Below are 14,537 nucleotides of genomic sequence, written 5' to 3'. Positions count from 1 at the left end.
CATTAGATTTTCACTGATAACTCTTCAAAATATTTCTGTCTCTCCATAAATTAAAATCCACAGTCAGTGGTTGCTCTCTTTCCATCACTTTCCTTTGCCATTTTTGATTCAGTCAGCAAAGAGATCTGTGTTGGTTACAGTGTTCTCTTGCTCTGTTTTTTCTATCTATATACTATAAAATGGTATACCTATTATAAGAAGTAGTTGTACACTTTATTTGATTTTCTCTACTATCAGAAATGGCCATTGTATTGCTGCAGTAAAATCAGCCTTTCATTTTGTCACTTGTGAAATTGTACCCCTGTTAAATTTTAGCCATAATGTTGCATTAAAGATGCAGTATTGTTTAATTTTCTGGATTAATATAGGGAAAAGAATAGAATAAATTGTCCATACAAATAATGGTAAGAAATTCCTACGTATTTGGGGCAATGGAATGTAACATGCCCCTATATCTGTAGATGAGATTGTTGCAGGGGGGCTTTGGTTTTGCAAAACTATTTTAAGAAATACAAACAAGTGAGATTATTTGAGAACAACTGTCCTTTCTTGGTGTGAAATTACAGTAATTAGTGTCATTTTATGATACATTATTACCTTACCTGATGTAGTGTAATCAATGGGACTTCTTGAAAAGTGAAATACTAAGAACAAGACATGGTTAAATATCTTCTGTTAAGAAGTTCTTGCTTTTTAATTCCCAGTATTCAGACAAATCTAAAAAGAGAGAGCAAAAAATTTCTCTAACATTAACACTTTTTTGTAAGAATTAACTCTAGAGAGTCCATTTTGGATAGCTGTGGAATTTAAACTTCTTTTCATTTTGAACAATTTACACCTAATAATTTACCTATAAAATATTTGGAAAAAGTGTAGCTAAATCAACTGTAGTATTTAATTTCTAAAGATATGAATCTAAAGATATGAAGATATCTAACAATTTCACAAGCAATCTTACTTTAGTATGCTGATGTGAAAGACATCTCACAAACTCATAACTGGATTAAGTTATAGACCTGCCATCTAGTCTTGGCTGCCAATTTCAAATATTTTGTAAAATTCCATCTAATCTGGAGTATAATAATTTCCAAGCCAAAGATGGAGATTCTATCCCCAGAACCAAATCTATTATTCTAATCTTCTATTAGAATGTAATGAAATAGGAAGCTGTGATTGTTCTCTGTAGAGTTAACTTACTTCTTTTTAACAGCTTCAGCTCCCACTTTCCCACTAAATCAAATGAAGAAAACAATAATTATTACCAAGGGCCAAGAAGTTGTCATTGAGTGCAAGCCACAAGCCTCTCCAAAACCAACGATCACTTGGAAGAAAGGAGACAAAGCATTAAGGGAGAGTAAGAGGTCAGAAGCCTGTTTGGTAAACTAAATATTCCTTTACCATGTTTGATTCTGTGATAGAATATCAAAAAGAGGAAGTGACAAGTACATGTTAACACGGGTACGGCACAATTTTTTTGTCAAGCTCATTTGTCTGAGAGTAGTGCCTTTATTGTTTCCACAATATTGAAATGAAAAGTTTTAAAATCATTCAGAGGTGCAGACAGATGAAAAAAAAGTTATTATTTTGGGTTTTTCCTCTAATTTCTGTTATTCAGTTCCAAATGTTTCAAGTACACTGTAGAGATATTACAAATTTAGTGTATGAGGGTATTAAAAGCATAGAGGTTGAGGGAGTCAGGACCACATAAAATATCAAATGTGCTTATAATTTTAATAAGGCAGATTTGCAGCTTGATCACAATGGAAGACTGTCTAAGAATAGCTTTAAAATTATTCAGAGAAGAAAAATATTATTTAATTATAGAATTTAATTATACAAGTAATTTCTGTACTCAGCAGCACATCTGTTTAACAGAATATGTTTTATTAAATAAGTTCTGTCCAGCTCTGTATGTTAAACATTGTTTAAGTACTGCAGGTTAAATGCCAGCTGTAATTGCACTTTACGAGATTGTATGCCTGTACACAGGAATAGTTTTGCCACCCTGCACATGGTCTTTAAGTACACAGAGCAGTCTTATCTCCTTTCTGGTAATGTATGTGAATAAACCACTTAAAGTGACTTGTACGGCATTAGTCAAAGAGATAAAAGCAAGGCCTTTCTGTTTATTTGTGAAATACTGATGAAAGCAGTAGAGCACATCTGTCCTCATTAGCTGCAAAAGCCATTTCATCCAGGTGAGTTTTATTTTCATCTCATGCCATTTGCTTTGTTCTGAGAAGGAAGAACAGGTAACTTTTCATGCCATTTTGTCTTTTTGGGGGCCAGAGCAAAACACCATTATATAGAACATTTTACTAACAGATATGAGTTGTATGAAATAGTCTATATATGTCTTGTATACTATAGTACATATTGACAAAATATGACAGAACGATTATTACAAAGATGCTGATAATGTAAAATTTTCTGAGACTGATGCCTCTGCGCCATAGCTACACAGTTAACTGTTTTCACTACGTGACCTTTTCCTCTCATCTCAGCAAAACTTTCTACGGTTTCTCTGATCACCACATCTAAATCACATTTTAATCCAAGACCAGTAAAATATTTTTGTAATTACTTGATGTCTGTCCAAACATAGCCCCACTCTGAAGTTAAAATCTCATAAAAATAAGATCTGGAACTATATTTTTGCTCTTTGCAGCTTTTGATACTTGCTTATTTTGACAGAGGATGGAACGGGAAATGATGAAACATGGAAGATAAAAAGCTGGTTGAATTATTTCAAATCTTTGAAAGACTTGGGTTGTGTTTAACTTAATTTTCAGTCAGCTGTTCAGGGAGTATCTTGTGTCACTCAGCAGTTTCCCTGCATCTACTCTTTATAGAGGGGTGGGGGTGAGGGGGATATCAGTTTCAAGAGAACTCAGTCCTGCCTCTACATACAGTATGCTTTAAACAAACAACAACAATAATAGAGTCTGTTTGAAGAGGAGATGAGGAAGCCTATCGTGATTTTGGGAAAAGAAGTGTAAATCAATAGTAATGTGTATGTTTCGGGCACTCTGAGAAGGAACCATTGGAAGGCAACTGCGTAAAACATTTTTAAATGATGATGAGCACATCTATATACTTTAAAAAGGGGCTTTTTTCATAGAGTGCTGATAAAAATCCCAGCAAAAAAACAACTAGGTGTTGTCGTGTGATGAGTTTGCATAGAATGTTAAGCATTTAAAGATTTTTTTAAGAAAGCATTCTGATTAAATAATAAGGAAGGGCAAGGATAAGACAGCAGAATATATTTTTTTCTTTTCTGCTGCAGCTTATTCCTCTTCTAGTGTTCTTGTACCAAGTGCATGTTGTGTTTTATTTTTGAAAAGTCTGCCAACCCAGAAAAGAAATTTGATCCATTTAGACACATCTGTTAGAAAAGTCTCAATATGAAAAAGACCTTCCCCTTTACAGAGAAGAAGAAATTCCATATGACTAGTGGGTTTGCTGTCATACAGTCCACCTCTTCCAAGCTGAGTTTCCTCCTTAGGTGTTCCTCCGTATAACCAAAAGCTGGTCAACAGAAATACCTCAAGTGACTTTTCCATCGTAACTGAGCAGAAGGATGAGTTTGTTTCTGTGGGACTTGTGGCTGAGTACAGTTCTTGCTGCAGTCAGACCTTGACTCCAGCTCCTGGAATTTAAGGCAGTCTGAAAGCCTCTAATGTTTCAGATTAATTCAAGAGGCCAAAGACACTCACCAGGCAACATAACTGTGGAAAGAGTCTTCCTGAGCTCCCTCTCTTGGTCTGTTTTTACCTTTGAACAAATTACCCAACTCAAGGTCTTCATATTCACAGTCTATCTATGCTAGGTTTGCTCTCCCTGGTGAGCAGCCATTATTCTGAGCAGTCAGACCATTTCATTCCTCTTGGAAAGCATATGTATATTATAACATCTCTTTCAAACTGGGTTCTGAATAAGTTGCAAAAAGAGCAGGATATTCACAACTGTTCACAACTGTCAGAAAGTATTGCATTACAATCTCATAAATGTTTTAAATTTTATATACTTATTTAATATTCAATATACTTATTTAATATTTAATATAAGTTATTAACATAACTTAGGTGAATATAAATATTCACAATTCATTCTATTAACCAGATGTGAAGATCAAGACCTGCTGCAAAAGCCACATTTTAATGAAATACAATATATGGTATTTGGAGATCTACTATGCAGAATAATATGTTCTTTCAAAGAACAAGGCATAGCCTATGAAACTTACTGATACAGGACGTTTAATGATCACTATCAGCATTTGCAAGGAACTACATGTAAAATTCTTATCTCTTTCATATGCCATTATCTCAGTGAGTCATTAGTACATTCAAACAAATATACATTCATCAACATTTTCACCTAAAAGTTTAGAGTAGGAAAAAAAATTCCGTAGTTACACTTCCATTTTGGAATTAGAACACTTCAGAGTGCAACATCAATGGGAGTTGCACAGATAGAGAAACACATTTAAGCTGCATATTTTCATTAGTCATCTCACAATAATGAAAATTGTTAACTAACTTTACTAGGCACTTGTCTCTGGACTCTATAGTCTCATAGGCTGATAGATGAATGTGTGTCATTTATGGCAGCCTGTGACAATGTGTACTCTGGTTATTGATTTGAACACTGAGTCCTTTAGTCGATAAGATTTTTGTAAAGAACTTTTGAATCTTTTAGACCGTAAGTGCTTTGGTTTTACAGAAAAGAGGATTATATTGGGATCCAAGTCTGAAAAAATAAGTTTATGCTTTGATTTTTTAGAACTTTGATTTAGGTCCTAAATAGGAAGTATTAGACCCTTGAGCAAGAGTACAGTGATCAACAATTTTTTTTTGTGAAGTTTCTGAAATATTCCAACAATATATTTCCTAATCTGTAATCAAACTCTTACTATTTTAGCATCAGCTTTTAAACAAGACCCAGACTGAGACTATTCAGATCAGAAAGCCAGTCAGGAACCTGTCTCTCATTAAACAATTTTTTAAACTTATGTGTCAAGCTAAAAGAAGTTAACAAAATTTATATTTAATAACATTATTTTATATAGACAGTAAACTTTATAATACATGGTAGAATAGACCAGAATCTGCTGCCAGTTACATCAATATAAATCAAGAGTAATGCTAATAAAGTAAATAATTAAATTCTAGACAAACACTTTTATAAATTCTTTCAGTTCCTGTGTTCAGGCTTCTCTAAATTAGAGGTATTTTCTAATGATTTACTACTGCACAGATTTTTGTGAGCTGTTACTCTGTGAGCTGCAATCTCTGTTTCATCACTTTCTTATGTCACTTACCTTTCTGGACTAGATTGCCCTGTAGTAGTGAGGACAGCTGGTGTTTAAACAGCTATCTTTGAGGAGTCATAGGTATTAAAAAACAAAATAATTCTTTGTTCACCTGTTTTTGTTCTTTCTCCTACATCTAAAATATTCTTCTAATTAAACATATATTGAAATTTCATTCTAGCTCATTATTTCCATTACATATCCATTAATTATAGTTAAAATAAAATAATTTATAAGCACTCTAGCAGTGCAAGGAATTCCATTCAGTCCTTATTTTTTCTTCTCCATTCAGACCACCAAAAATAATTAAGAACAAAAACACAATTTAACCAACAAATGGTAACTGAGGAAGAAAGATTTATATAGTGCCAACTTTGTGCTCCATTATTTTGTTTTTGTTCCTTTTCCTTTTGAAACTATGTTTAAATGGAATTGCCTATATTTCAGTTTGTGCCCATTGCTGCTAGTCCTGTCACTGGGTACCACTGAGAAGAATCTGGCTCTGTTTGCTTACTCCCTCCCATCAGTGTGTATACCAGTTGATCAATGTGTCGATCAGCTGGGAGACTGTGATCTATGTGTATTTATTAAAATACGGCCATATAATGAATTAATATCAATGCTTCTTCCATGACACAGGAAATTCTCCATTCAGATCTGCCCTGAACCTGCTTGGCCACCAAAATTAATAAAATGGAGATGTCACTCATACAAAACCTGCCCACTGTGTATTGCCATGTAGCAAAGTTACTGTCTGCTTGACATGTTCTTAATTTACCACGTGCCTCACCTAAGGCCATTGGGACTGATCTGCAGCCATAGTGAAGCCCGTAGAAGCTGTATATTGAACAACGAAGTACTGGATACTAATAGCAAGTACTGTGACAGTCAGTCTTTAAACATCACAAATAAAATTAGTGGATATGGAAAGCAGGGAGACATAAATATCTGTGAAGCTATCAGGCATTAAAAACATGGAGAAATGTTAACAAGGAAATTCTGTCTTCATAGTCATGTGGATATAAAATTTCAAGACACACATTCACCTATGAAGAACAGAAAAACACCAAACAGCACTCATTAAGTGAGTCTATAAGTGCTAAATGAAGAATAAAACCACTGGAGGGGACAATGTGTTCAAGCTATATGTAACATAATACATGAGGTGGTCAACTGAGGCTGCTGAAATTTTGCCTTTACCTAAGTTTGCATCATGTTGTGTTCTTTCAGTTATGATTCTCTAACGTTCAGCAGCTGTGAAATAAGTCAGAGAAGAAAGAGAAGAAAGATCTCATATGGGGACATTAAATTCCAAATACTAATATAGGATTGCTACAGTATTGCTAGACAGAGACACAGGGAAGCCTGAGACTATTGACTTTTACATACCTCCAGGTTAATACCAAAATCTTTGAACTACAGAAGTAGTTGTCCTGTAAGCCTAGGTATTTCATCTGTCACACTGCTATGCAATTAATGGAAACACATAAAGCACTTAAATCTGAAAATATCTTCATTCAAAAAAGTAGACATGGACATGTTTTTATATTCTTCTTGTCCCTCAGACTCCTTCATTTTCAGCTTTGACAGGTTCTTATTATAGTTTTACTCTTCACTCTACTATATTTAATGATCTGTCAGTGTTTCCATTGTAAGTTCCTATTTTAATGGCTTTATATCACAATTGGTATGAAAAAAAATCAAAGGAAAAAAGAAAAAGATGTTTCAGAGCAGTAACAAGCAAAAAAATATATGAGTTTGCAGGTAAAATTTGCATTTAATTTTATAAAGTGCTTTGTTTAGTACATGTTGTGTTATGTTTTTAAATATTAACATATATTTGCATGTAACAGAGGTATATATTATATTCTTTCTTCATAATCATGGTGGTAGCTTTCCAAAAGAATTTCAGTTCCATATAACTGTGATATGTAACATTTGTTTAAACTGAAAACTGTATATTGTGAAGGCAAAAGAAACTATATATGTAAAATGGATGGAAAATTACCCTGAACTGTAATTTTCAGTTTGTCTATTGTTCGGTCAGTTGCACCAGGATCAACTTGTATCTTGCACAAGCTTTTCCTGATGTGTATGATCAACCATATAGACAGCACAGTAGCTCAGTCTACTACCCTGACACTTTTTGGTGAAAATACCACAAATTTTTTTCCTTGTAATAAAGAAAGATCTTCAGAATTTATCCAAATACAGAGCATATTATTAAGCAGTTTGAAGATTTTACTTTACATCCCCAATCAAAATACCCAAAGAAAATGGCCACTCATGATTTTCAATTAGTTTAACAAATATCATTTCCCTCAGTTTACAAAATGAATTCTGTGGTTATATTCATGGAAATTGTTACCTACAAGACCCCAAATGACTTCTCTGAACTGAAATGTCCCAGTCTTTCTTCCCAGGAATGGTATTCAGGACAACACTTTCTATTATTTTTCTTTAATACAGTACTTTGTATACTGCTATATAGCTATTTAGGCACTTGTGACTCATTTGGGAAATAACACATGATTCTAATATAAAGTGTATGTTTGGGTAATAGTGCATTAAAGTATACATTATTTTAGAAAAACATCACCTTCTTCACTTATTGGCTTGATGTTTGAAGAAGCGTTCCACCACGTCTTACAGATTTTAGATTCAGATAGGATTTAATTGTGTAGAAACAGATATTCAGTTGCTTACAATAACCTCCTCTGCTGTGTTGTCAGCAGAGTGCAAGTCTCACATAATTACTCTGTAGTATCCCTCAAGCATACGTGGATATTTTGAACTTCTTCAGGCACCTACAGACTGGACATTAATACTTAGGGAACTGAGTCACACCATGTATGACCTTGCTTTTTGGCATTTCTATACAATTGTAATTCTTTATTTTTTTCTTGGTTACTGAACTGTAAGTATCCCATGTATATATCCCATAGCCCTACTGATAAGAAAAGGCTGAAGAGCTCAACCTTTTTACATTGCTAACAATCACAAAATATTTTATCTGCTGTATATGCCTTGAATATCTACTTACACAACTCAAATAATTAGCAGTTGAACAGTTCATGAATTCTGATTCTATGATTCATTTCTCTGTTGTTGTTATAAATGGCCTCCTGTTTGTGCACCACACAGGCAGAATACGACAAGTCATCAGTAGCCTAAAGTTTTTTCTTTGCTTAAGGCTCTTCAGATTATGACTTTCAACATAAATTGTCCTTAATAGAAACTTCATCTAAAATACTTGGGAACTTAAACACTTAACTTTCTGCCACCAGCTGATCCCCAGATTCCCAAGTGTCACTTTAATGATCAAAAAGTAGTGAAGAGAGAAAATGCTGAGGACATTAAGAAAGAGAAACTTCATGACAGAAACTCATGTCTTCCTGAGAGAGTTCCACAAGTCACTTCTTTTCAATTTTTGCATAAATCATGGTCTAATTTAGCCGTGGCAGGCTCATAATGGGAATTAGATATCTGGTTATAAAGTAGAAAAGGGAAACAATTATAACCTTGACTAAATAATAAAAACAATGGCAAGATCAACCCTTCACAAAAAGTTATCTGTGTAAAAAGCAGCACTGTTTTACTAATTGACTGTATTACACAACATGAATTCTAACAACACAGTGATTTTGGCCACACTCCTAAACAGCTTTTACTCTTTACTCATGTTTTCTTACAGAGAACATGATTAAAGTAACAATCTAGTACCTATCATGCCTGAAATGTTTTCTGCTTTGTGGACCTTAAGCAAGAGATTTGCTTTTCTGTACCTATGGGTGCAGTCAGGTCTGGTTTCAGTGATAAAGTTAAATAGCTGAAGTTTCCTTCCCTCAGGCCTCTTGCTTTACAATGAAAAGATTTAGGGAACTGATTCCAGTAAAAAGTAATCCCTTTATTTCACCTGGGTATTTTTTTGCTAGATCATTTCCCTTGTCAGCTGGTCACACAGATGCAGACATGCATGTGCCAGAGTAGCCCAGGAAGGGTTGGAGCAACTGGCCATGGACCAAGGCAGGTGCTCACAGCAGTGGAGTGTCCAGGAGAGCACACAAAGCAAGTCTCACATTTCCCTGCCTATATATGCTGTACACAAGGCAGATGATTTACCTACATGAGTAAAAAAAAAGCTGCCTTGTAATGTTGCCTAGGACTGCACAGGGATGCAATCAGCTATGCTGTTAAGCAGTTAGTCCCTGGCTGGATTTTAGCCTGCATCAAGTGGCTGTCCCCAACTAGTCCTTAGGCATCTTAGGAGTTTGTGCATGCCAAAATCCAGTCCTTCTAGGCTGTCCGCATGCTGCCATCATGTTTTAAAGGCTAACAGCACTTAATAGGATGGAAACAGTTCTGTGATAGCTGGCTTCAATATATGGAAGGAGTATGCCTATTTATTTTCCAGATAGAGAAATAATCACTGTTTAAGTTGTGCAGCACGAGTCTTACCTCAGCCAGAGTCTCTGTGCATTATCACTGAATTAGTCACACTGAAATAGTGACAAGATAAATAATAATTACTGTCGCTCAGTGACAAGTTACCATATAGCAATAAAATGTTTAGTCTGTAGACACCAAGTTTATTTTTAAATTAGGAAGAAACAGAATGTTAAAGAAGGCATTCCCAAGGCATTGTGGGAAATTGGTTAAATGAACCCAGATTGTTTGGACTGAGAAGTCTTGTCAGATTCCTAAATAGGAGCATATTCTTTGAGTGTACGTTTTAATTTATAGCACTGTAAAGGGCTAAACTATAAGCGATGCTGGATATTTTGTTAGATCTACCAGTCAGCATCCATGATCTGTCTGGAGACTACAAAGATCATCTACACATGGGCTGCTAAAAATAATTTTGCACTAGAAAGTTACCTTCCCAGGGAATATTCTTCCTTATCTGTCATAAATCTAAATTAGTTAGGGTGGCTTTTTAACAGATTATCACCTATTGGATGAAGATTTAGTGATCTTAGTAGCTATATTATGAAATTTATTATTAAATTTCAAAATTTAAAGAGAATTTGTGATGCATTTGACATCTTCTTTCACATTATATTCTGACATTCTCCAGTCTGTCAGTCTTGAAAATCCATGGACTGTCAGTATTTGTATGCTAATTTTTCCCAGAAGAAGAAGTCTATGCATATTTTAAAAAAGTAAGATATGCTTTGCAGAAAATTGAATTGTATACAAAAACTTAAGCAAGTTGTTCGATCTCTAGAAAAAAGTATGGTGGAAACTGGTTTTCTAATGGGATTAGTAACAAAAAAGAATGACAGTAGTCTAGAAAACAAGAAGCTACAGTTAATCCACATAGTCATGACAAAAAAATAACTCTCTCAAGGTCAATGATTTTTAGGCCTTTGTCTGATTCTATGAACAGATTTCAATACATAAATGACCATAAACTTACTATCAAATCAGAAGCTTCAATGGCATATTTCTAAGCAATATATGGCAATGAAACGACATCTTATCCAGAAAAAAAGACACTTCAGGTCAGAACAAGGGGTATCTGTCACGTTTGCACTTCTGCATATTTTCAAGCAATGTAGAACATCAGTCTTCATGGTTGTCAAGGTTCAGATTTCCTCATGAAAATTTTATACATGTTTATCTATAAAGCAAGCCAAGGTATTCCTTTATTTAAGTAGTATGGCAATTATTATTTAAATAATATGGCAATTAGTGTCACAAATCATTATTGCCCTGTTAGTGATAATGAGTTACATTCTTTGTCTTTAACATTATCAATCTCATGTTCTCCTTTGGGCTAGGGGTTAATTTAAAATAACTTTAAATTTAATGTTTCTCTTTAATAAATGATAGAGAAGAGGCAAGAATTTCAAAATATTTATGAAGAACAACAAGTTGAATGATCCATCACTGCCTGTAAATTGTAGACCCATTTACCACTGTGAAAGAAACTATTTCTAAAATGATCTAGTTGTGTGTAACACCAGTTTTGCCATGGCAAATTACTAGCATCAGTGAAAATCAGATTACTCTGTTAGTGACTTCCATGAAAGTCGATTTTCTACATACCTATCTGAGATTACTGTATTTCTTATTTTCTATGCAGTGGCTGTATACAGCTGCTATCCCTACAGCAAATAAATGAAAAGAAAGTCAGAGGGAAAAGAATTATAAATATGATGTATGCAAGAAGGTTAAAAATATACCAAGATTTCTGTTTAGCAGACTAGCCTTGAAAAAAGAGAAAACATTCTAGTAAGAGCAAACAATTGAGGTGTTTCATATTTGTGAAGACTTTTAATGAGCATTCCTCAACTTTGCCCTTCCCTTCTTTCCTCTTACTAAATCCTTTTTAAAAAATTATATCTGTAGTTTCTGTTTTTAAACTTTAAGAAATGATATCTTCCAAGTTAATAAATATGTCATTTTTATCATATTATTCAAAATATTTAGTAAAACTAACACCAACATTAATATCTGTAGCATTTTGCTGGACGTAATATAATACTATGCTTTTTTTCTTTCCCTGCCACCATAACCTGTCATCTCTGTACAGTCATTAATATGCCTATTGTATTATGCTCATTGACTATTATCTCTTTGCCCATGTTCACAGCAGACATAACCAGCCTAAAGCTGGGAAATGTATAATTTAAATTTTACCACAGTGTCATTAAATTAACTGTGCAAAAGCCATTGAAACATCCTTAAAGGATTAAAAATTTACAGTTTCTAGGTAAAAACTTGGGATTAGCTATGAGAAAAGTGTGTTATTTTCATATGTGTGAATTAAGGTCACAAAGCATAAAATCCCCTCATTACATAGTCTAATATTGTTGGAAAGTGATGATATGGTATTGTACCAATATAATAAAGTGATATGGTATGATAGAAGTATGATTATGTAGGAATCAGAAAATGCACCTTCTGAAGCTGCTGTTTGATGTTGCTTCCTTAGGGCTTCCATCTCAGCCTATCACCTCATTCTAGCATTTCTCCTCATTCTGATTTCATGTGTCAGTAATCTCTGAACAATCCAGGTCTCAGAGCACACCATGCACTAACTTTGCTCTGACAAACTTGTAATGGGAAATATAATACTTATTACATTTTTTTCTAGGTAAAAACAAGGGAAGTAAAAGATCCTCTGTGTTTACATTGCCTGAGTTATGTGACAACAGAGATGTTGTTTTTCACTGTGAGTTTTTGATTTTAATGGCAATTAGCCATAAATGGCACATATACTTTATCTCTGTACTGAATATCCTTTACATGAAAAGTAGTATTGGTGGGGACTTAAAATTCCTCGTATTTCAAGAGCTAAGTGCGGCATTCAGAAAGGTATATCTGTTGAAGTTTTTATCACCATATTCCCCTTAGTCATGATTCATTTTATCCTGAATCAGTTTTTCAACACTTCCTCACTTTTGCATGCAAAGCACGGAGTATTATTATAGTCGTGTTGTTGTGTTTTGTTAGGGGTTTCCATTCTGTGCCCCTTTTCAGGATCAAGGCCAACACAATAGTTCTTTGTTGTCCACTGAATACCCACTCAGGGATATTGTACATCTTCTTTGATATTCCATCAATACACAGCGGTTTCTAAACTCAGCCTTGAGAAAAGGAGGCTCAGAGGGGATCTCATCACCATGTACCAGTCCTTAAGGGGTAGCTACAAAGAAGATGGAGACTCCCTTTTTACATGGAGTCACATGGAGAGGACAAGGGGGAATGGACACAGGTTGCTCTTGGGGACTTTCCGATTGGACACGAGAGGGAAATTTTTCACAGTGAGGACAGTCACCCATTGGAATAATCTCCCCAGGGAAGTGGTTGACTCGGCCACGTTGGACACTTTCAAGAGTTGTCTGGACAGGGTGCTGGGCCGTCTTGTCTAGGCTGTGCTCCTAGAAAGGTTGGACTAGATGATCCCTGAGGTCCCTTCCAACCTGGGATTCTGTGATTCTGTAATTCTGTGAATGCTCATGTCAGCTTAAGAGACTCATGCGATTCAGACTGTTGAATTTAAGCACATGGGCTTTCTCCTTTAAGACATGATTCCTGCTTGATGTTTGACTTCTGCATTATGGCTCAATGGCATTTTCATGTGCCACTGACGTAAAATCATACACCAGAAAGTATAATCCAGGTTTTGTATCAAAGAGAAATCCTTGTGTCTAGTAAAAACTCCTATAAAAAGAAATACTTCCAACTACAGCTCTAAATGAATCCTTATGTATTAAAATTAATTTATTCCTTAGCAAAGGGTTTCCTGTTGTGTTAAATGTAGTTTGCCCTATAACATTAATGAAAAAAGTTGTTACTGCATAAACATAATTTTGAAATGAACTAATTCAGACACTTCCAACAGGACCCCAGAGTGTAGAGAACTGTGTAATAAAACTGACTGTACATAGGTCAGAAAATAAAACTGGGAACACTGTTCATTTGCAGATCGTATCCTCAAGTTTTTATCTTCTAATTCTGTAATTAGGCCATTTTAATTTAACCCATGTTTCTTAATTTTTGCTTATGAGTGTTGGGTTTTGTGCTTTTTTTTTTAAATGTAGATAATTTGATTTCAGAAATGAAGTACCATTTTAGGAAACAAGACATAAAATAAAATAAATAAATAAAATAAAATAAAATAAAATAAAATAAAATAAAATAAAATAAAATAAAATAAAACAAAATAAAATAAAATAACATAAAATAAAATAAAATAAAATAAAATAAAATAAAATAAAATAAAATAAAATAAAATAAAATAAAATAAAATAAAATAAATAAAATAAAATAAAATAAAATAAAATAAAAGACTCCTACCAAGTCTTTGGAATTAAACTCACATAGGGATTATTGTGGCCCTTTTTTTATGACACTTATGTGGCATTTACTATACTACCATTCACACAGCTTTATAAACACATAAAAAGCATATTGCCTATATTCAAAAGTATTGAACTTGTGGCACCATATTCTTACCCTGTCATCTGTTTGGTCTCAAAATCCTTGATTGCACAAATGGCCTAGCAATAGGTAGGCTCTACCTTGCTGGTAGCTCCTCTCCAGGTTACCCCTTTTCAGCTCATCAGTTTTGTAAATACCTAAAAAAAAGATGTTCTGTTTACCCCAATGTATCATCTGATTTCATACTCAGAGGACCAGTCATCAGCTGCTTTTGTTTCCACGGAGAACACATTTCTTTTCAGAGCCAGGCATGTGCCTTAGTAGTACATAT

The 14,537-nt window shown here is 34.2% G+C and overlaps 1 protein-coding gene across 2 annotated transcripts in view; it reads left to right on the top strand.

Moving 5' to 3' along the window:
- CNTN5 (contactin 5) overlaps positions 1–14,537 on the top strand; it is a 673,376-nt gene that overhangs the window by 545,886 nt on the left and 112,953 nt on the right. For both annotated transcript variants that reach the window (XM_064441325.1, XM_064441324.1), the window contains one exon: positions 1,211–1,361. In XM_064441325.1, the coding sequence (XP_064297395.1) occupies positions 1,211–1,361 (151 nt within the window). The remainder of the gene's footprint in view (positions 1–1,210; positions 1,362–14,537) is intronic.

This window comes from Phalacrocorax carbo, chromosome 1, assembly GCF_963921805.1.
Source record: "Phalacrocorax carbo chromosome 1, bPhaCar2.1, whole genome shotgun sequence".
NCBI lineage: Eukaryota > Metazoa > Chordata > Aves > Suliformes > Phalacrocoracidae > Phalacrocorax > Phalacrocorax carbo.
This window is presented reverse-complemented; position numbering and strand designations above follow the sequence as displayed.